This window comes from Odontesthes bonariensis, chromosome 6 (genome assembly GCF_027942865.1).
Source record: "Odontesthes bonariensis isolate fOdoBon6 chromosome 6, fOdoBon6.hap1, whole genome shotgun sequence".
NCBI lineage: Eukaryota > Metazoa > Chordata > Actinopteri > Atheriniformes > Atherinopsidae > Odontesthes > Odontesthes bonariensis.
Genome location: NC_134511.1, coordinates 37,461,657 through 37,486,143, shown reverse-complemented (window position 1 = coordinate 37,486,143; position 24,487 = coordinate 37,461,657). Strand labels below are relative to the sequence as shown.

General features: G+C 41.1%; 1 protein-coding gene across 1 annotated transcript in view; it reads left to right on the top strand.

Moving 5' to 3' along the window:
• The window catches only part of pebp4 (phosphatidylethanolamine binding protein 4), a 56,812-nt gene extending 34,960 nt beyond the window's left edge, over positions 1-21,852 (top strand). The window contains exons 5-7 of the mRNA XM_075468680.1: positions 8,977-9,022; positions 9,617-9,733; positions 21,631-21,852. Coding sequence (XP_075324795.1) covers positions 8,977-9,022; positions 9,617-9,733; positions 21,631-21,722 — 255 coding nt within the window. The 3' untranslated portion in view covers positions 21,723-21,852. The remainder of the gene's footprint in view (positions 1-8,976; positions 9,023-9,616; positions 9,734-21,630) is intronic.
• Positions 21,853-24,487: the final 2,635 nt, after the last annotated feature.

The following is a 24,487-nucleotide window of genomic DNA, read 5'->3' as shown; positions in this document are numbered from 1 at the left end:
TAAAAGCATTTATTTCCCACGTTTGTCAAATTAACAGCATACTCCATCTCCCATAGGACTTGTAAGGTTCATTAACCTTTCTGTGAAGTGGGACAGGTTTCCACCAGTTACTATAACCTCTGTCTCGCTGCTACCTCAATTATAATAGAAGAATTAAACATCTAGCGAGTCTAAACAGTAATGCTGCCTCTTAAATCCCTTTGTACCAGCTCTCAGTTGTTAATGACTAAAGACACTGATTGAACTGTTGTTATCAGCAGCTTTAACTGTGGACAGAAGCAAATCAAATGGATACTCCTAACATCAGGCTTGCTGACTATATATGCCAAGTTATTGTTTCTCAAATAATTTTGATTTTAAAGAGATTTCCCTTTGTTCTCTATAACTAGCATAGATCTGGATTAAAGACATGTAGAACTTTTGTTACCTTTCAGTAATACTTGTCTATGCCTGGGTGGAAAAACTTGTGGCTGTTTATTATTTATTGCAAATTGTAGGATCTTTCACCAAAGTGTTTCCGTTTAGCAGCGCCCAGGCACAACCTTCTTCCAAAGTCAAAAGAACAGACTCACCTTGAACTAATTAAGTGGTCAATTACACGCCTGTTGATCTCTTTTAATATCTTAATAATTAGATTAATTGTGTAGGCAAAGAGTTCGTTCTCTTGTCCACCTACTCCTACTACTCCTTCATCCTCCTCTCACTGCTATTTCCCCTCCTACGTCACGCACAGGCCCACAAGATATTGGTACTCATTTATTTTGTGTCACTGTTCACACCTCAGAAATGATTTTAATTCTGTGCCACTGACTGTTTAATAAGCAGTCAATGCCCCCCCCCCATCACCTTCATGTAATAAGCCAAATCCTTCAAGTGATGGTATGTACTTACATAGTGCTGGCATGCAGCTTTCCAATCTATATATTTTCTATATCCAAAAATCTCTTGGCTTGCTAGCAGAATCCATGGTACTGCTTGTAGCTTCTTGTAGGCAGACTTGGGCTGGGATTTTCCAGTGCAACCCCCATCAGTAGGAAGCCCTAAATGGGGACATGTCAGTGCAGTGTTTGCTTGTTGTGCTGATGAAACTGGGGGTGGGGTGAGTGGGCAGCCTTGTTCGGGTTCCAGGATTCCCTGGAAATGAGTCAGCCAGCCCCCACTGAAACTGGCTGTTACCTTGGGAACTCTAGCTTGGGCTTCCCTCAATAGTACTAAAGTACAGAACCATCAGCACTCATTTTGTCTTACACACGTACACTGTAACTGGACAGGAAGTGGGTTCCAAACTAGATGATATGTATGCTCCTACTTAGGCCTGCTCTCTGCCCTGTTAGCCCAATCTGCTCCCTGAGAATGAGGTGACCAACTCAACACGGCCACTTTGTTCAGGCGTATTTGTAATATATGCAAATTAGACCGAATAGACGGGTGAGATAATTAGTCTATGGCTAGTTTCTGAAGTCAGTGATTTGAGTAATAGTTTCACCCCCTGCTAATGAGCATGACTAGAGGAGTGTGGGCTTAGTATGTCATAATGTGTCAGGTGATGTCAGTGGTAACTGGAGTTGGCTGAAGAGTTATTAACTGGACTGTTTATGTTTCTAACTCAGGTTCATTACCAAAGCCAAATGAGTTTCTTTACTAAGGTTATTAGTCCAGCAGGCTATTGTTAAATGGGTTAATTTGTTGATGCATTGAAGCAGATCAATGGCGAGCCCCCCCCCCACTGGTTTTCACCTTTTAATGTTTGGGCCAATCCACCCTGCCTTGTTGATCAGTATTTGGTTTTTCTACCAACCCTCCATCCCACATGCCAGTCAGGAAGAGTACATAGCTCTGTGGTACAGAAGGCGCACTAATATATTACAGTGTTCAACGAGTTGAACTGAAAGTAGTGACATACCTCAGCTAAACTATGGTAAAGATGGTAGACATTAGTTTTGGTGGTTTGATGGCCCTTTCAAGGCCCTTTACATGATATCCTCTGGATTCTTATAGAACCACACATGAACACATTAACAATCCCTGCCACCAGAGGCTCAACTGTTGAGGCACTCGACTCAGTCAGTCTTGAGAATAAACTGATGATTAAATCCTGCAAATGGCACCTCGGACCATAACACTGCGTCTATCACTTTTTGCTGCCAGTGTTGAGGCCTGATCAACCCTAACACTAGAGGACCATTACATTACATTAATTAGGCAGATGGTTTTATCTAAAGAGACTTGCAAATGAGGAACAGATTGGGAGAGCCATGTAGCATTCAGGGTTACTTGAACAGGTAGACTGGGAAAGTTAGGGGTCGAATTGGCAACCTTCCGACTGAAGGACAATCACACAGGGTACAAAAAACATGATTTGTATAAGGTCCTTGAATTAGAAAGATGAGTGAAGTAATTGTGCACCCAGACATGCCACTATAGAGTGGGAAATACTACTATGCAGAATAGGACTCTAGAATAATAAAATTAGCAGTGCACCATTGGTGTCCAGACTTGCATCTGGACAGGTTCAGCAAGGATTGCATATCCCTTGTTACTATTTCTTGAAAAGTAGCTATAAAGTATGAATGAGCAGTTGGGCAGATGCCTAGTACACATAACATCTGGGCTGTTGGGATAAACCTGTGACTACATGAGTATAAACATGGCTTTACGTGCCCTGAATTATCGGATCAGTTAGACTTTTTCCAAATGATTTTTTCAGAAATCGTTCTTGCAGTGGGATCATAAGGGCCTTGACACAATTGAGCTGGTTTTGACAATGAAAGCACATTTTGATGTCACTTGTGAAGTTTCACAACTCTTGTCTACAGACAGGCAGAGATATCCAGTAAACACAACTGCTAAAGTACTAAAACTTAACTTTGTGGTAATTCCTGTTGGATTTTATCACATGATAACACTCGCATACTCTGACAAACACAGGCAGACAGACAGACAGACAGACTCACAAGTTGAAAACAAAAACAACTACTGTGTTAGTGCTTGTAACCAGAGTTACCAGATCTGCAGCCACAGCTCTGTACTTATAACCTGAGATGACACACTTCTCAAATTCTAACTTACACACATACGAAACACCTGCACAGCTGTTGAGAGCATCTACTATAGTGTTAAGGACAACTATATACTCAGAGATACCAGCCTCTGATTGAGGCACTCCTTGAATTGTTACCAGCTGCGACAGTCTATAGTAATGTTATTTCTCTATGTATATCTCTGCCTATATTTGTGTGTATGTGCCACCGTAACGAAATGCCGTCCTAGCTACCTGAGCAGGAACTACCAAAAAGACAGTTTCATTAGCCTTCTGTGGCTGGAGTTTCAATGTTTGTGTATTTTTGTGTGAACACATGTTGTCAACATTAAAGAATAACAATGTTGCAAGATACAGTGACATAATTATACATGTGTAGACATCAAAATGAAGGCCTGGCTTGACAACAGGCCACCTGGAAGGTCATGCTTTCAGTGCCCTTATAGCTGGCTTCGGACACGACAGAGAAATAGCATAGAATCACAAGTCTGTAAGCTTTATCACTAAGTATATAAGTTGTTGTATCCTCTGTCACTTAAGTGTGGCACCTTGTTCTTGTAAAGCTATAATAATGAGCAGAAACAGTGTTTTTTTATTTCATTTAGCAGGATAACTAAGTCACACAGCTCCTCTTTGTCTGTGTAACCCATAAACTCTGAGGTTCTTCGCAAGACACAGACTTTTAATTCACAATAACCCTGAAAATGAATGGGCTGATTACTGAGGGAAAGATGAGGAGGTAGTCATAAGCACTTGGCTTGAGTGGAATAGGCAAGGGGGGAGGAAGGGGAGGGGTGGCTGTGGCGGTACAAGTCCAGCCTCAGAAATAGAGCTGTGAACACCATCTGTCATGCTCTCTCTCCCCGTCTGTTAGCCTGACTGCAAGTAAAAGGGAGAATGATGCTCTCAGAACAGCATTAGAAGAACGTGGGTGCTGATTGTCGTAGGTGTGGGTTTACAGGGTGTGCAAGGGAGGGGGAAGCAGTGGATATACAAGGAGGTGCATGAGTAACTCTTGCTGACAAAGGGAAGCACTCACCCACACAGAGAAGGAGAAGGGTTGTTGGGCAAGTGGGTATTCCTGCTGAAATCGCACCCCTGCGCCCACCCACCATCTCTTCGTGGACTCCTACCTATTGGCTCTTACCAGAGGATTCCTAGCGCAAGTTATGTAGACCCATTACGCATCCTCTGCTCACCCTCTGTCATAAGAGTGAGAAGTTATGTCACTTTAACAACACTTACAGAGTTGTTCATAGCCACTTACAGAGCAGCTGTAGGTGCTTCAGTGTCTCTTCTGTTATCATGTATAAGAATTTTATACTGGTATTCATACTGCTGTTAACACTGAACTAATTGTAATTAATAATATGGATTATGTTGAACGTGTTGGTCCAGGTAAGCCATAGTTTTGCTCCACATAGACCTGAGAGCAATATCTGTTACACTGAATTTTGTTGGTATGAGTGTCAGGCGTGACCCACACAAAAAGCTCAGCTACATAGCTTTTTTTCTACAGTTTCAGTATTATTCATTGCTCATACTGTGTAGGTTGTTTGGGATCTTTCTGTCTTTGTTTGAGTCATAGTGTGAAATAGTCAGTAAAAATATGAAAGCAAACGATGTACAACAGACCCAGGCAGGATAAAAATTTGCGTAAATCCACAGCTGGAGACACATAATTTAGATGTGGTATCTTCATCAGAAACTTGCTGTCATACGGAACAAAGCAGAGACAAAGGAAGAAATATTTAAGGCACATAATGTCTTTAAAAAAAGCCATGGACTATAAATTCAATAAAGGTTTTGTACTGCTCATTTTCATAAATTAATCTATGCTGCTGTTTTCAGTGATTGTACTTGTCAGGAAGGTCTGATTCAGTTGTACAACAGCTTGCAAGTTCTCTGTCTTTTTAAAGGCCATTTCAGAATGCACATGCTTCCTGTTAACAGTGTGTGAACCCAAGCCTCCCATTTTAAAGGGGGTGTCCCTATTTACTGCTTGCCCATGCTGTCACATATATATTAAATCAAGGCAAAGCAAGGCAAGTTCATTTGTAGAGCACAATTCGTACACAAGGCAATTCAAAGTGCTTTATAGAACTATAGTTGGTTCAAAGTATTTTGCTTTACTGACAGCTCATCTTTCTAGAGTTTAAAACTTTCCTAAAAAATTTATTGTCATAGTTAGATCAGCCACAAGTAATGGTTACTCTTCCAGATTTTCTATCGCTGATGACTGGATTCCCATTCATATTTGATATGTAAGTCAGAGTTGACAAGTAAATACATGAAGCTCAGATCTTCGATTAGGTATACTACCATACCCAGCACTGTTAATTATATGGTTCTAGTCTGGTTATATTGTATGACATTCCTCTATTTAAAAGTTTCAAACAGTGTTTCCTTCATCATGGATCACATTGATGCTTTCACTTTTTATTTCTCCACGATTGGCCTCTCCCAAACTGCTTAGTTTGTCATCACTATTAACAACTATTAACTACAAGAATGGGCCTTCTCCTAATATGAGGATGCAAGGTGAAGTCACATTTAGATAATGTTTGAATAATTACATTAACTCAATCCAAGTAATTTATGCTTTGTTTAATTTGTGAAAGAAATAGCTTTATGAAATTAATGTTCATACAGTTAAGGATCTTGTGGAGCCAAAATAACACGTCACTTTATTAAGCGGGCTGGCAAGAATTATTTACAATCAACATCCTCTGCAGTCAGTGGGATTTATAGCATGTGAATATTTTAATCACGCAGTAATATTTATATTTTCAAACTCCTCTGTGTAATAAGTATTTGATTTATGCCAGTACAATATTTGCTTTAAAGTTTCATGATGTCACGCAATACATATTTGTGATATGGTGGGGGGTGCTGGGTATTAACAAAAATCTGAATTCTGATTATTATTCATCACTTTTTTGGATCATGATTATTTTACACATTTAAACATTTGGAAACATTCATGCATGCATTTCTTGAACTGTGTTTTGTGCAACTTGTCCTTTTAACGGTGGATTTCCGTGAACTTTAAACATAATCTATGTCACAGCCTGACAGAGAGTGTATTTGGGTATTGACGTAGGGGCAAAAAGCGTCGCTGTATAGAAAAGGGATTTCCAACACAACACAAATTTCAGAGCATATTTGCTTAACAGAATAATCATTCCTGATCTACTATACTGTATTATTAGGTGACTGCATTTATAATGAAGCCAATTCCAAGCTTTTCAGCTTTCTAATGTTCATATGACAAAATGTTTCCACCAGATGAAACACTGCCATAGTAGCTCTGAGCACTCTGCCTAATGAAAATAAACGTTTTAATGTTCTGCTGCTTTTCTTCTCAGTGCTTTAAGCACATTTAAGGATGTTTTCTACAAAAACAGGTCATGCTTGTACTTCTGTTTGTTACTTGTTAAATTCAAACCTGATGAGCAATAGTTTTCAGTCATTTTCAGCAGCTCTCTGTGCCATTGAAACATTTTATTTCAATCAACAGCTCAAGCAAAGCTTTTTATGTGTGTAACTAATTATGTAAAATACAGCAAGGATAAAATTCCACTCATACTAAAACTCTTTCTTAACCAACATAATCAACACATCAAAAAGCTGTCAGTCATGCAGTGGACAGAACTTTTCATACTCCATGTCACGCCCCCACAGCACGGTCCCGGGGGGATACCGCCCACCACTTGAGAATGTCCCGTAGATTAGTGTGACTGAGTCCGTTGTTCCCCAGTGAACATAGAGAGTCCACCTCAACACTGCCCCACCCTGTCTCAAATACTATGATACCCGCTCAGATTAAACACTAAAAGCGCTCATCAGTTTCTGTCAGTTTGATTCACTTCAGTTTATCTAAATCACGTCAGTTCACAACAGAAGTCATCTCAAGTCACTTTACAGAGAAAAGTAAACAAGGACAATTCAAGTGCAATTTATTTCAGTCCCATGCAATCCAGTTCATTGTAATTCAGTTGTAATGAATGTTTCCAGTTTCAACACCTTGGGCATATCAATATATGTGAAATATATTATGGGTGCATATTTTTGGACACATGCGTTATACCGAAATTAAAAGGGTAAGGGGTGCCACGGAGAGTGAGCAAGAACGGAGCATTAAGATGTGGGAAAATATTGCACGCTCCAATGTTGACTACCTGTTGCTATGGCAATAGGTTTGGATTCTTCAGGCAGCAGGACTCTTGCTATTTCTAAATAAAGCTATTTTTCGCACTGATCTGTGCATGAAGATACTTACAGTTGAAACTAATCTGCTGGATTCTGTATCAGGCAGTGTAAACAATTTAAGGCTCTCTGCTTAACATCCTAAACAGCAGTTATAAGATTATAAATAAGAAGATGCACAATCAAGGACTCATGCTAAACTTCTGCTGAAAGTCTTATTGATGTATACGAATGTGCATCCGAGTCCTTCTGCCAAATGTGCTTATGACTGTAATTTTACTGCTGACACACCCAATTGTATCATGGCAGGTGATATCTGCAGCTTTCCACAAAAAATAAGAAAATACAAATCAAACTGTGATTGGTCTTCTCTGATAGTGTTCTGTGTCATAATGGCTAGATAGCAGTAAGTAGTAAAAGTAAAAAGTAGAAGTAAAGTTTTCCATTCCCTTTTTAGTAAGGATGGGTTATTATTAAAGGTATTCATTAATATGGTTATCAGAATGTCTTTACAACTGTGTAACGCATTCATTCCTTTTTAAAGAATATGCCATAATTACTAAGTGCTAAATTATGTTGCTCCTTTTCCAAGCTGAAAAAAGCAAACTTGTCCTAAATTGGTCAAATTAACACCTCTATAAGTGAGTTCATCTTATTGTTTCTGTCCTTTTAGACTGTCTATTCAATTGAGCTCGGTCCTCAGGCAAAGGTTCTGCCTAAAGATCAAAGACAGCTTGTAAAAAAAAAAACTTTATCCTGGTTGTCTTTTGTCCTACTTTGCTGACTAGTCACACAGTACCTTTGTCACCCTGTGGGGGGAGCCTGTGTGTGGAGAAAAGAGGACACAACTAGGTGCTGAGACCACATACTCCAGTCTGTGATGGGGACTTCCATGCTTACCTCAAGTGGGTTTTGGGCCATTACACAGACAACATATTTAGTCCTTTTCCTCCCACTCGAGGATGCAGCCATCTTACTGTAAATAACCGAGTATATTAAACAAACATGTCTTTGTGCAGTTTGCAGTGTGAAGTGCCTGACTGTGTGCTTCCTGAGGATGAGGGAGTTCAATTTGACAAATATATAGTTTAAAAAAAAAAAAAAGAGAGAGAGCTTATGAAAAATACCCATGCTTCACATTGGGTTTTGTGATGTCTGTTTCTAGGCAACAAGGAATTTAATATACAATTAATAATATGGGAACTTGGAAATGCTCTCAGTGGTTTAATTTTCCAGAGATATCTCCTTTGTCTGAGATTTTGCTGTTTCTTTAACTATATTAGATTATTTTATATATTTGAATTATTCAAACCAACATTTGTGATGCAAGCCTGTATAGCAATAAGTAATTGTCCTTTCCCGTTTATTACCTAAGCATCAGTGTTTATTGGATCCATAAATGCTAAAATCCTTTGCTGTGTCTATATATATCAGATGTTGTCAGTTGTCCATGGAATAGACTCAAAGTATCATTTACCAGGTAATTAATTGGCTGTCAGCCATCCCTCTAGTTTTGAGGACTGAGTTAAGTGACTACAGAATATTTGTCTGTGGGAACTATTAAACATTAAACATCATGTTGTAGGAAGCGATAGAATGGCTCAGTGCATTGTCTTTGTTGTTACATTGTTATTTTTCAAGGGCCATTTTTAAACAGTTGTGTTTGGCAAAAGTAAACTGACTGTCCTTTATGATTTGTCTGACTGGCTCTGTGTCTAAATTACCAGGGCAATGCACTCAAGAAAGGAAAACTACAAGGGACAGCTCTCACTGGTAAGAATGGTTTTCACTTGGACCTTCCTTTGTATAACCTGAGTAGCTATTTTCATTGCATCAATTATTTTTCACTCTCATATTTGTGTTTCAAGCAACACAGGGAAATGTAAGATATGCAGCTGGAGTATTGGAGAATTAAGTTTTAATATTATCAATTCAAAAATAGTTGTTCTATTATAACTTACATCGATTTAATTCCACTTTAGTATTGCTTATGCTGAACTTTTTAGTTGATATTTTGTGACCCCTTTGTACAGAATAAATTTAGTTTGGAACTTAATGTTGAGTTTAAAGATCATAATTTGTGCTAAACCACTTGCACATAGATACACACTACCATCACCCTCTCCCATGCAGTTGAGCAAGATTTCTTTTTTTATGGTAATAGTTAAAGATGATTCATACATTTAAGCCTTATAACCTGCTTATTACCCACAGACAGATGAATGCTCACAATTTTATGAGTTTTATAGAAACCTAAAAACGATAATCATAATAATGATATGAAGAAGTAAAAACCTGTGATAATCAGCGTGTTGTTATGTCTCACCACCCCCAACTGTCCTGATTCTTCCTATCGTTTCCCCGCAGAATACCATCCACCGACCCCGCCACAGAAGACTGGTTTCCACCGCTACCAGTTCATTTTATTTGAGCAGCCTCCACACACCCCAGTGTCACTTGCTGATCAGGAGAGATCATCCCGCGGTAATCCCTCCGCTCACCTGCAGCTTCACTTTGCAACACTTCTGCATTATCTAGAATTATACTGTCTCTGACCAACACAACCGCCAGCAGTCACTTGCTGAATAACAGATTACAGAAGATTACAGCAAGGAAAATCAGTCATACTGTCATTTCTTTTTTTTCTTTTTTTGTTATCGACAAAATTAGGTTCACACACATTGTAAGTGGCTTTGTTTTGTCTGGACACCTCATTTTTACTATTACGAGGTTTTAATCCTTTTCCTTTTTCTCCAAGTGCTCCACCTTAACAAGGGAAATGTTAATGAGGTTAGTGAGTGAGTCTGCTGTTGTGTTAATGCCTGTGGGGTCAAGACAAGTATTATCGTCTCCCACGCACACCTGCACGAGTCTGCCTGACCATGTGTTGTTAACCTCTGCCAAACCTGAAATCCCCAATCAAACATGTCAGTCCACAGGAACAGCCATTTTAGTCTTAACCTTGATAACTGTTGATATAATTACCATATCTTTGTTTTGTGTCTCTTAGAAGTCAGCCTTGTGTGTCTTGTAGAGTTATTGTTTTGTTTATACTTTTGAGTTTTTCTGTTTTTTTAAAAAAAACTTTTCCATTCATTGAAGTCTGTGGGAAGGTGGGAAAACAGCACTTGGATGCACAGCACAGCACCTCACAGGAGGCGTGTCTCTCTGTCTGTTCTACTCGGGTCACAGCCGGTGATTTGAGGGGAGATCAGGGCGGTTTGAGACTTCAAGCGCTGCGGCCGTGAATAAGTGGAGCTGCCAGTCTCTGCTGTTTGAAGTTTTGACAGCCTCGTCAGCAAACAATCCAGGCACATTAGGCTGAAGTCTGTTTGATGTTAAAACTTTTGGAAAAAGAAATGTCAAAAGAAATTGTTCTTTGTATATTATGTATCCAGCTCACAATTGGATAGGTTGAGATCAACCCTTAGGGTGTTAGGGTATTCAGTATGTCACTACTAGTTAAACTGGAGAAAAGACGGCATGAATAATAGCTTGCTATTTAGAATATTTTACTATATCTTTTTGTGGAAAAATAAACCACTTTCTCCAATACAGTAGCTGCCTGCACATTATGAAGCAATTGAACTGTGTGGATCCACCCATCCTCAATCTGCTGGATGAGTTTAACTCCCGCCGTAGCACTTCCTCTCTCCTCCAAACTGTTCTCCGTTCAAGGGAAATAGAATTAAGAAATTCACTTTTGGATAATCAAATGTTTCACTTCATGGGTTAATTCTGAAGCAGATAACTGTCCATGTCAAGATACTGAGATGAAAGTAGACCCTGTGAAGTGCATTGAGCATAAAAGCCTGGTCATGGTTTATGAGCAGAAACATGTATTTGATTTTACGGTCGTTATTGGGGGTCCGCGTTTTGTGGTGAACCTGCTGCATTCTCATTGGCCTCCTCATAGCCAAAAGCACATTATTCATGCTCAGACAAGAAGAACGGAGGGAATCCCATGTCTCCCCACCTCCTCCGTTAAGTATGTTCACTTATTAGCGTCTGTCCTCCCTCCATGTGGTATGACACAGAGAGCATTTTTCATAGCCCATGACATTAATTGATGTGATTTGTGAAGGGAGAGCATTTAGTCGTGGGTGGAAGAGTCCTAATGATCGTTTTCCACTTCCAGTAGTGCAGTCATTGACTCAATTTTCTCTCAAATTTGTTGTCTTTTTTTCTTTTCATCTTTGATTATCACTTAAGTAATAAAGGGAATGAATAATTAGAGGTGGAGCAGGGCTGTTGTGAGGAACCGTGGGAGTCTGCTGTGCGTCCTGGGTTAAGGTTATCAATGTGGGTCAGTGATCTGATTGAGCCAGCTGGTTTGTTACACAAGGGATCTACAGGGGGGCTGTGCTCTTGGCACCGGGCACAGGGGCATTATCATAGGGAATCCCCGTTGCTCTGGCTCAGGAAGGCTGTCCCTGACTGAAGGCTGCCCCTGTGCCAGGGTGGGGGGGCAGGCGTGGGCGCTCAGGCCCTCATGATACTTGTCAGCCACTTGGCAAGCCCTTAATATGTCCTGCTACTGTTTGGTGCCGACAAGTCAGTTTGTCAAGGGAAACAGTGTTATAATGCCGGGAGGGAAGCCCCGAGGCCTTGAGAGAGGCTGTTTAGTGTTGTTTCAGTCTTCACCATAGTTTGCAAATACACTGCTCACACGTCTCCTAACTCAAACCTTAACACCTTCCTTTGATTGAGAAGCGAAAGCTGAAGAACACACGCACAAAAAAGAACAAGTTCAGAATTATTGACTGAAAATGGCAATATGACATTAAAACAAAATACTGATCAGTTTTCCCTTTGTTCATTCATTTTTTTTCTCAGTAAATTGGAAGAGAAGGAACGTGCATGATGATCAGGTTGTGTGAATGAATGGATCACGGTGGAGTTAGCTGCAGGATCGTACCCGTTGCTCATCTTGCCTCCTAGAGCCCCTACTGCCAGCTCAGCACACTCCACAGTAATTGAAGCCATTTGCAATGTTGCAGTGTGGTAATGGGCAGATCCATGTCTACCACCCACCCACAGCCTCTACCATTAATCAGAGCTGCGTGGAGTCAAGAGAGCCAGGGTTTGGTTGCTACAGCAGGCCTGAGTTTCAGCCAGAAGTCGGCTGCCTTAAAGGAACATGTTGACGCTCTGAATTTTGGCTTGTTATATACCTATATCTACATGGATTTATTATTTCTTTAGTTGCTGAGTCTTGACTGTGTTGTTATGTGTTACTTTAATATACTACGTTACCCATAAGGCACTAGGCGATAGGTTACGTAGGAGACCATGTACTCGGATAGGGAGTTCATCAGTAAAGTTTCAGCATAAACCCACGCTGACCGTGTGTGTCTTTTCTTTAATGCACTACACACCATAACATGGTGTCAGATGGTGATAATCTTTGAAAAGGAGAAAATAAGAGGAGTTTCAGTGACGAGTGAGCGAGTTTGAGCCGTGAGGTCGTGTCTACGAGCCCTAGAAGCCGCGAAATGTGCAATGCTAGCGAGAGAGGAGAACAACAGCAGCAGCAGCAGCAGTAGTTCTAGCAGCAGTGACGAAAGCACGGGAGAACTCGGCGAACACAGAGAAGAAGTGGTGCCAGAGTCAGCGCAATCACCGCAGCAAAATTCGTCGGCTGGAAGGACGGAAAGACGACCCACAGTCACGGATAAGCTAAGTCCACCCTCACCCATGCAGTTTAGTGGAAATCTCGCAGATAACTGGAAAAGGTTCAAGCAGAGATTTGAAATATATCTAGCTGCTAGCGGAGCAGGGCAAGGGGATGAGAAATTGCAAGCTCAAATCCTTCTGCACGTAATTGGGGAAGACGCGTTGGACATTTATAACAGTTTCCAAATTGCAGCCGCTGATCTGAAACTACCTGCACTGTTGAAAAAATTCGAAGAGTACTTTGTGCCTACCAAAAACATAACGTTTGAGAGATACAAGTTCTTTTCCTGTGACCAAAAGCCTGGCAATGCTTTCGATCTGTACCTGGCAGAACTGCATACTTTAAGCAAGACATGCGAGTTCGGTGCACTGAAAGATTCACTAATAAAGGACCGCATAGTTTGTGGAATTGCAGACAATGGCCTGAGAGAGAGATTGCTAAGAGATAAAGAACTGACTTTGGATAAGGCAGTAGACTTGTGCAGGGCATCACAGAGCTCGCGCGAGCAAGTCAAAGAACTGGCCAAAACAGAAATGGCGGTGCAAGCAGTAAGATCAAAGGAGCAGCACAAGAAACGCCAATTTAAACAAAATAAAGACAAAATGGTGGATGGCACTTGTAAGCAATGTGGAGGCAGTCACGCGCCAAGAACATGTCCAGCTTATGGGAAAACATGCAATAGCTGTGGAAAAAGAAACCATTATGCAAAATGCTGCACAGCTGAGACAAAGAAAAAAGTGCATACAGTGGACGAGGAACCAGATGAGTTTTTCGTAGATGTAGTGCAGGCATCCCATGCTGAAAAAGAAGAATGGATTGTTCCAGTGATTGTAAATGAGACAATAATACCGTTTAAGTTGGATACGGGAGCACAAGTGAACTTGTTGTCATTTGCTGATTACAAAACGCTGACAATAAAAAGCAAGATCCATCCAGTGAAAATGAAAGTGACAGGCTACACAGGAGAAAGTGTACCAGTTAAAGGCAGCTGTATAGCTACATTCAAACACAAAGGCCAGATGTTAAAGGCACAGTTGCTGATTGTTGAAAAGAAAGTGCAACCAATACTAGGTGTAACTGCATGTGAGAAACTCAATCTCGTGAGGAGGGTGTTCATGGTGGCGTCGCAGACAGCAGACAAACAGAACACAGACAGCAGTGATCAAGACACCTTAATGACAGAGTTCAATGATGTTTTCGAGGGACTAGGCTGCTTACCAGGTGAACACAAAATACACGTGGACGAGACAGTTGCACCAGTAGTTCACGCTTGCCGAAAAGTTCCGTTTGCACTGAGAGGAAAACTGAAGGAAGAATTAGCAAGAATGGAAAAGCTGAAAGTCATACAGAAAATCAACGAGCCGACTGATTGGGTGAGTTCCCTCGTCATCGTAGAAAAGAAAAATGGTGCATTACGCACATGCCTGGATCCCAGAGATCTGAATAAAGCAGTCAAACGAGAGCATTTCAAGTTGCCAACCCGTGAGGAGATTATGTCTCAGTTCGCAGGAGCCAAGTGGTTCAGTAAACTTGATGCGTCTTCAGGGTTCTGGCAGATGAAGCTCGACGACGCCAGTTCAAGACTCTGTACTTTCAACACGCCAGAAGGAAGATACAGATTCCTCCGTCTTCCATATGGAATCCTATCTGCTCCAGAGGTCTATCACAAGTCGATTCACACCATATTCGAGCACATTCCAGGAGTCACAACCATGATGGATGACGTGATAGTGTGGGGATCCACGAGAGAGGAACATGACACAAGGCTACGACAAGTGCTTGAGCGTACACGAAGTGTCAACCTGAAGCTAAACAGAGACAAATGTGAATTTGCAGTCAAGTCACTTACGTTCATCGGAGATGTTGTGTCTGAGAAAGGGGTGAGTCCTAGAAAGACGTCAGCCATAGCCAATATGGAGACGCCCCAGAACAAGGACGAGGTGAGGCGGTTCTTAGGGATGGTCACCTACCTAGCTAAGTTCATACCCCAGCTGTCTACCATTTCGGCTCCACTCAGAGTGTTGCTGGAGCAGAAAAATGAGTGGATGTGGCTACAACAGCAAGAGGAGTGTTTTCAGAACCTGAAAAAGATACTCATCTCAGAGCCAGTGCTTAGGTTCTACGATCCTAAACGAGAGACAAGAATCTCCGCTGATGCTTCTCAGTATGGCTTAGGAGCCGTTCTTCTACAGTTGCACGAGGAAAGATGGCAACCAGTGGCCTACGCATCGAGATCCCTCACCAGTGCCGAGGTCAATTATGCGCAAATCGAGAAGGAATTGCTGGCCACCACGTATGCATGTGAACGTTTCCACCAGTATGTATATGGGCAGACTGTAGAAGCAGAGACAGACCATAAACCATTGGTCGCCATCATGTCCAAGCCATTGACAGACTGTCCCCTGAGAATACAGCGTATGTTAATACGACTGCAGAAATACGACGTGAAATTGACATATACACCAGGAAAATACATGTATGCAGCCGATACACTGTCACGGGCTGTTGACAAACATGAGAAACCAGACAAGGAAAAATGTGCTGACATACAGGCATACGTTGACATGATCATGACGTCACTTCCTGTGTCAAGCGAAAGAACAGAACAACTCAAACAAGAAACTGAAAAGGACGAGACATTGACAGAACTCAAGAGGATGATCAAACAAGGCTGGCCTGAGCACAAGAGCGACTGTCCACAGCGAGTTCAAGATTACTGGACCTGCAAAACAGAGCTGACGGTGGTCGACAACATTGTGTTCAAGGGCAACAAGTTTGTAATTCCATCTTCAATGCGCAAAGACATGCTCAGGAAGATACATGAAGGGCACCTGGGGGAAGAAAAGTGTAAACGCAGAGCTCGTGAAGTCATGTATTGGCCGAGAATGAACCAAGACATTGGCCTGACCACAGCCTCATGTGAAGTATGCTTGACTTACCGATCCAAACAGCAGGCAGAACCACTTATGACTTACCCTGTGCCAGGTAGACCATTCTACAGAGTAGGAGCAGATCTGTTCGACTGCCATGGAAAGAGCCATATAGTGGTGATAGATTACCTCTCAAACTACCCGGAGGTCGCGACCTTGCAAACAACAACAAGCAAAGCAGTCATTGCATTCCTGAAGACTGTATTTGCAAGACATGGAGTCCCATGTGAACTGATATCAGATAATGGTCCACAATTCGCAAGCAGTGAGTTTGCTGACTTCGCAAAAGAATGGGGTTTTCAGCACATAACGTCTAGCCCACATTACCCTAGGTCCAATGGCCTTGCAGAGAGCTCAGTCAAAGTTGTCAAAGGTCTCATGAAGAAAGCGCACGATGGAAAGGAAGACTTTCATCACAGCCTGATGATCTACAGAAGTGCGCCACTGCAGAACGGCCTGTCCCCATCCCAAATGCTAATGGGACGACGCCTGAGAACCAATCTGCCAATGCATGAGAATCTCTTGACACCCAAAGGAGCACACAAAATCAAAATCGACAAAGAAAAAGACAAAGAGAAACAAACACAGCAACATGACAAAAGAGCGAGGAAACTGCGCGTATTAAGGCCCGGAGAACAAGTCAGGATCAGAGATCATGTGACAGGCATCTGGAATCTACATGGTTCAGTGCAAAAAGAGGTGGCACCACGCTCTTATGAAGTTCAGACAGAGCATGGAGGGTCTCTGAGAAGAAACCGTGTCGATCTCAAGCCACAAATGTCAAGCCAGACAGGTGTGGAACAGCCCGACACAATGCCGCAAGCCGGAGACAACACCCTGAAGCATACCGTGGAACTGGAAGTGCCAGCAACTGTCCATAGCTCTCCTGCCAAGACGCCGTGCAGGCCAAAGCGCACGGTTGAGCCTCCCAAGAGACTCATTGAAAGTTGCTGAACACTAGAGACTCTAAATGTGTTGTGAAAAAAAAAAAAAATTTGTGAATGTGAATTGTTACTCATTTAGAGTAAGGTAAAGCAAGGTATATTAGGTCTTAGACTTAGTCATAGTCTGTGGTTGGGTTAAAGTTAATTGCTTTTCTTAAAGGGGGAAGATGTGTTGTTATGTGTTACTTTAATATACTACGTTACCCATAAGGCACTAGGCGATAGGTTACGTAGGAGACCATGTACTCGGATAGGGAGTTCATCAGTAAAGTTTCAGCATAAACCCACGCTGACCGTGTGTGTCTTTTCATTAATGCACTACACACCATAACATTGACAGGTTTAGGGTAAAAAGTTTTAAAAATGTTTTCCTTAAAGGTAGGGTAGGAGATCCTGGATTTTGAGTCCAGCGAAGCTGCATTTTGAAAATACACAGGTAAAAAGTCCCAACCTTTTTCTTCACTTTCCCCCCGAAGGCACGCCTCTAGAGTACATGAACGCGCACGAGCACGAAGGTGCACGAGCGCTGTTCTGACAGCAAGCATCGATCGTTGCCGTATTTAGTATTTAGTATTTAGTTTATGCTAACTATACGTTTAATAATGCTAGGTGCTAGCCAAGCTGGCTCTAGTTTAGCTTCCTGCCAAGCTTCGTTCACGGAGCAGGGTACGCGCACAGGGGGAAGGAGGGGGAAGGAGGGGGAGGGGAGGGAGGAGCAGATTGCAGTTTGATAGACGGCATCAGAATCCAATCATTGTGAACGGTCCGTTCACAATGATTGGATACTGTTTTTCCTAGATTGTACGTTCTAGAGGCCACTAAAACTTTTCATATTTGTGTCAAAACTTTTAATTAATTGGTTGCAATGAGGGTGTGAAGAGTATTTCAAGCAATATGTAAAAAAATGCTCCAGAAAAAGATCCCCTACCCCGCCTTTAACTTCACTCATGGATAAATCATTTTACAGTGTCGTTAAGATTAATTTAATCCAGCTAAAACTGACAATTAACAGTGATTAGTTGATCCAGAAAAGCATATAGATTAGAATATTCACTATTTAGGTTTCCCAAATGTGATTTTTTTTCTTCTTTTTTTTTTATTGTAGGCCATTTGTGCTAAACTAAAACTAAAACAATCAAATGATAATCAGATTAGTCGATCAAATCACTGATCAGCAACTGGAAAGAAGCTCAAAACAAATCAGAAATTAGTAAAGGATGTAGAAAAAAAATGCATACTTGTGTGCATCCCTAAATTAAATTAAAAATATTTTTTTCTATTTTGTTATAGTATTTTTTCAGCAAATCATGTCATGGTGATATTTTTTTTGCTCTTCCATGTAAAAATCATCTAGATCAGTCAAAGTGAAAGGGCATCTCATATGAACAGTATTTGTCCCGTTCCCCTAGTTGGATTTTATTAAATTAAATTAAATTAAATTCAGTTCAGTTTTATTTATATAGCGCCAAATTACAACAAATGTCATATCAAGGCACTTAAATAATATCGTCCAATTCAAGCCAATTGGAGTTCAATTCATTGTAATCATAATCCAATGAAATCCAATTAATTAATTTCAAAATAATCCAATTCATTCATATAGAGCCAATTCGAAAACAATATCCTAGCTAAGGAAACCAACAGATTGCACCGAAACTTGTCTTCGGTCCAATCTCCCGTCCTTAGCGTGCCTGAGGCGACTGTGGAAAGGAACGACTCCCTTTCAACAGGAAGAAACCTCTGGCAGAACCAGACTCAGGAAGGGTGGCCATCCGCCTCCACCAGCTGGGGTTTGAGAAGACAGAAAAGAGGGGACAACAAACACCGTAACACCATTTAAAGGATACCTGTTGGAACAGGGAAACACGAGTTAATGACCACAATAATGTCACATGTACATAACATCATTTGAGAAATGAAACAGGAGGAAAAAGAGAGCAAAGTGAGGAGAGGTGTGACAGATGAGCTCCCCCAGCAGTCTGGGCCTATAGCAGCTTAACTATGGGATGTTTCAGGATCACCTGAGCCATCCGTAACTATAAGCTTTATCAAAAAGATTCACGTCTGGGCTCTGGGTTGGCCAATAAAGGACTTAAAGTTTCTATTGTTGAAACCGCACCCATATTGATTTTGATACATGTTTTTTTATGCTTCCTAATAAGCTTTTACACCATGAGTGGTGTTTGGTGCTGAAGATGCTACCACCACAGATTTTTGTTGTTGGTATGATGGTTAACTTTAGTAATATCAGACCATCATACATTTTTCACTCATTCTTTTTTTTTCCTTTCACAATTTTTAAGTATAAGATTAGTATTTTTTACCTCCAAAAGGTTTCTGATTAATTTCTTTGTATATTTTGCAACTTTACAAATTATGTCTCACATGTTATAAACCAACCATTTTAAAGGTTTGTTCAGACTTTTTGACAGGCAATGTATTTTGGGAACTTATTATAATTGTATGGATAATTAATTAGGCAGATGCCACACATATCTTGCTGCTTCTTTTCCAACGTGAGGGGTTGTTGCTTTTCTCTTGTTTTGTATAATTGGAAATTAACTAGTAGTGACAGGTGAGTTCCACTAACCAAACACGATTAAAAATGTGTCTTATCTCTCAAAGATGGAATGTGCTCCAGTATTATGTTCACAATAGGCTGTGAGCTAAGATGGAGCGGTGTGATACCCTCCTATGATCACATACCTCCACAACAGGGATCTGTGCTACTGAAACATCTCTAAGTGAGACACATCTGACACCTGACCCTTGCCAGCCACAAAGAGTTTCCCCATCACGAAAAAAGATTGCATTATATATTAGTATTGCTACAGACCTTATGTGAAGATCCTCAGTGAAGCTCTTACCTGATATGGCTCCTCTGATTCGGCTGCAAGGAATAATATTATTAATTGGTTTTGGGTTTTTCTAAGAAACTGTAAGAGATTCAACAGGGACACCGCCCACACAACTAAATGTAGCAGTTCTGTGTCACCTCGCAGCAGTCCTGATTCTCCTGCCATACCCATAGAGAGAAGCAAGGTGGAAACAAAAGGAGAGGCAGGAAGACTTTAACATCGCCCTCAGGTCCCACACTATCTGTCCTTTCCATGAGCGTGCAGATGGGTGAGGTGGAAACATGTCTCTGCACTACAAACAGGCACCAGCCTATTTTAAGGTCACTTGTAAGTCTAGGCATTTGTAGAGTACCAGACTTTGTGATAGAACCAGATATTGTGAGTTTGCCTCGTTTTGGATTGAACCCAATGATTGCACAGTTTTAGACAGGATTATGTGTGTAAAGCCTTACAAGCACTGCCTGATTTTGACTCTGTTTGAAACTTATTAGAGGGTATGTTGCCTAACACTACTTTAATGCGCATTCTCCCTGCAAAAGGGGGGAAAGAAAGTCAAAGTATCCATAAATGTCATAAAGGTCAAATTATATATCCCAGTATTTAGTGGAAGTTACTGCCTCACCCTTCAGTGTTCTTTTAAGTGTTACACATCAGGGCCGAGGGACCTTGTTGTGGACATGCAGAGGAGTTTGGGGATCTGCAGAGGCGGTGCATTATCTGCAACTGAAGCACAGGCCACAGGGGCCACTGGAGCCGTGCCCTTTCATACAGATGGGTCACTTGACTCCACTGCCCTCACTTGATTATTAGTGGCCTCTCTGCAGGCAATTCACACAGGGAACCAGGTGAGATTCGGGTACTCATCTGCTCATCCTCCAGTAATTATTCATCATCTTCCCCAGCTGAGCTCAGAATGTGACCTGAGCTCAAAGCAAACCCAGACACATGGAGGTGTCTGTTTCTTAAGCTTAACATGTGGTCAAAATTGGAGAAAAATAGTTTAGTAATAATTCGGCACATATTCTAGAGCAAATCTTTCTGATCTGTTTCTTCGTTGATGGTTAGTGGACCTGATTTGCGTGGCACTGGCAAAGTGTATGTCTTCGGGATATAGCATGTGGCTCTCTGATGGCAAAAACAGGCAGAGCGAGGGCCTGTAAAGCAGCTGCAGCATCGGGTCAGAAGCAATAATTTTTCTGTCCAGGCTCAGTCAGATTTGACCTCTAACTGTGAGGCCATTCTCTACAGATTTGGACCATTTCAATAGTTGGCTTTCTTTTCAAAAAGTTAACTTTCCGATGCTGTTCTTGAGCAGCTGTTAATGTCATTACTCCACTCACGGAAATACCAGAATGTCACTGATTCCCTGGATTACAGTGCAAAGCAGCAAAGCATTGTCTTGTGCTCACTCAAACATATGAAGATGCAGACAGACAGACACTTTTTCTTTGTAGAATCTGTTGAAGTTTGCAAGTTTAAAGCACGCTTGTTTTTCTCTCCTTGGTAAGATAATTGTGAATTTGTCTTTTTTTTTTTTTTTTTTAAAGGAGGGGAAGCTGCAGGGAATCAGTGGTTGTCAAATTCTAAGAAGTGATATTGTCATACCAGCCGGATGGCCGTCTGGTGTTTGTTTAAAAGGGGAGGGAAGAAAAAAACAGTCCAGGCGATTGAATCATATCTTCTTGCCAATACGTCCTTGCGTTCCCACCTCCATCATTACAGCAACATGTTTTATTTTCAGCAGTGCTGTTCTCAGTGACTCACATCCCAGAGCCATGTGCTGCTCAGTTAGGCCTCAGATCCCTCAAACACAGACCAAGCGGCCATAAGAAATGCTCTCGTAATGCACCATAGAGTGCACTCATAATGCGCCTCATTTATGTAATATTTTGGTCTCTTTGAGTTCTTCCTCTTTAAATTTTTTGTGAATACTAATAAATATCTGTGTTTATGTGTCTTCCTGCTCCCTCAGGTAAATGGGATTTTCAGGCCTTCATCACAAAATTTGGTCTGGGAGAGCCTGTGGCCTCTCTGCAGTTTCTCACCCAGAACTTCAAAGACTGACAGATGCTTGGACGCCTAAAATAAATGAAGAAGAAGAAGAATCTATCGGTATAACGATTCAAAATAAGATGTTTCCCTACATGTATTCTTTCCCCTCTTTCCCTGCATTAAATGGTATAAATTCTTCAAAGCCTGCACAAGTCGGCCCTCTTTGCTTCTATCTTTTCACTAAGTTTTGAGATTTATTCTGCCTTTGTTTTGCACTAGCTGCTTGGTTTTGATGTTGCCCCATATCTCTTGTCACGTGGTCTAGAGCGAAGGATTTGGGAGATAGATTTTGACTTCACTGGGGATTTCTTAACAGTTTCCGAACTCGGTTGACAAGAGAAGGAAGACGGCCTGATATCACAACTCAGTGTGGAAAGAGTCGATTCTAATTCAGGGGCGGAAACACGTCAGGGCCAAAAAAAGGAAGTGGGAGGTGAAACCAAGACCGCAATGCAGCCGGATGCTGCAGTGGAACTGAACCAAAATACTCTACAGAGTGACAGAACAGAGGGAGGGGCTGCAGGGCCTGTCAGCACTAAGTGAAAGGAACTTGCTGTTTGTTTGATTGTTTATCATATTTCCATTGACCACTTTTGCCCCAAATGGAAACAATTATCTAGTTTCAGGTATTCAGCTGATTTATCAGAAGTAGAAATTGCTCCATTCAAACGTGTCCTTCAGTGTAACTTTGGAACGATGAACCTATTTTGAACTTTAAGTATCCTCACCTGGCAGGCCTGCTGAGGGTAAACTTTCAACCCTTTCACGATGAGACACTTTTCAAACTTTACAGGTCTTTGTAGAGGGTGGGTCAGGGTACCCCCCATGAGGAATATTGGTTTCTAACCAGCAACTCTCCTCTGGGAATGGTTTGTATCAATACCCCAGATGTCTGAAAAAGGCTGGATTTACATGAATGACTTTGATGTTCTGATGATCAATCTTTACTTGGTGGATTCATTGACCTTAGTTTGGTGTCTCATCAGTGGGCTAGGCAGGAGTAGGTAATGGAGGTTTTCTGTTCCTTTGGTGGTTAAGCCAGCCTTGGTAAACCCCTATGTGCCCTCCCCATGAACTCTGGAAGAACATTGATCAAATTGTCCTGTGTTTGCTTTGTTTGCCTCCCTGACTTAGCAGTCAAAGCACCAGAGTCCACAAACAAAACAACCAAAACAATGCACATGAGCACACAGTCAGTGAGAGAATCCTTTGCTTTTGAACAGATGTTAAGTATCCGTTGGTTAGAGTCATTTTCTTGACCTTGATTTACCCATCTTTCTGACTAATGAAATCACATTTCTAACAACTGGTAAGTGGATTATAACTCCACACTCATTGTCAGGCATGCCAAGTGGGAGAGCATTATTCCAAAAACCACCTACTTGAATCCATCAGTACACGATTGAAATGCCAAGTTTTGTACTTCCAAATACACTGCGCATTTTTTTTCTCCTTCATATCTTGGAGATATCCTGCCAAAACAGCTGGGTTTTGCCTCTCGGCTTCCTTGAATGTGTTTATTTATACTCCAAATGTCAGGAGAGTTGAAATATTGTGATTAAGAAAAACTGACAGCTGTAGTTTCGCATTGTAGAGTATAATGGCTGCTCAAAAAAAAAACAGCCTGTTCTCATCCCCTGATGATATGAAAAAGGCTTTTAATATTTTCTTAATGTATTCAAACTTACCTTAATTAATAGGAATTTGTATAATCAATTCAGTTGCCTAACCGGCAATAAGTGATCTAATATGCATGATGACTTTGTTGCTGAACCAGTGCACATTTATTTCACTGGAGAAATTTTGTATTAACCTCTTATTGCAAGCAGTGGCATAATGAATTTGTGACATATGTTCAGTACACACCAACAATATGGTTTGCTTACCTCTTTCTACATCACTTTATAATGTTTTTTTGTTTGTGTGTTTGTTTGTTTTTTAGTTATGTTTTTTTTTTTTTTACCTCTACACACTGGTATGGTACATCTAACTGCGAGTATTCAGTGTAGTTTAAACTATCTACAATTTTAGGCACAATCGAACACTTGCTTCCTTTCACCAGTAACCAATGAAGAATTTTAAAAAGCAAGTTTGATCTCGAAACCTCTAACTTTTCTATAGCTTTTGCTCAGGTACCTGTGCAGGCCTTGTTTCCTAAATCTATCCATCCTTTTTCTATACCCATTTAGTCCAATTCAGAGTCACTGGGGGGCTGGGTCTATCCAAGCTGCCACTGAACGAAAGGCAGGGTACATCCAGGGCCGGCCACCGGTCCATTACAGAGCCAACACAGAGACGAACAAGGCGATCAACCATTCAACCATTCACGCTCACATTCAGTCCTAGGGCCAAATTAGAATTAAAATTAACAATTAATCTAATGAATGTTTTTAGATGGTGGGGGAAAGCCAGATACCCAATGAAAACCCATTAGCGATAATGCAAACTCCACACAGAAAGGAACCAGCCAAGATTTGAACCAGGAACCTTCTTGCTGTGAGATGACAGTGCTGTACACCACGCCACCATGCATCCCCCTTGTTCAGTAATCCTACATAGTGATGACAGACTGAGAAAAAGCTTAATGCGCTTCAACTGAAACTAATTTATTCATTTTGATTAATAAATTTTCTTTTAAATGGTATATGTTCACGCACATAACTACAAATTGTGAATTCTGTAAATGCAGCGATGTAAAAGAGAATCATTATTTAATTCTACTGTGTCACGAAACAGGACATAGAATATCATCCAATCCTTTGCCAGGTTTTGAATGT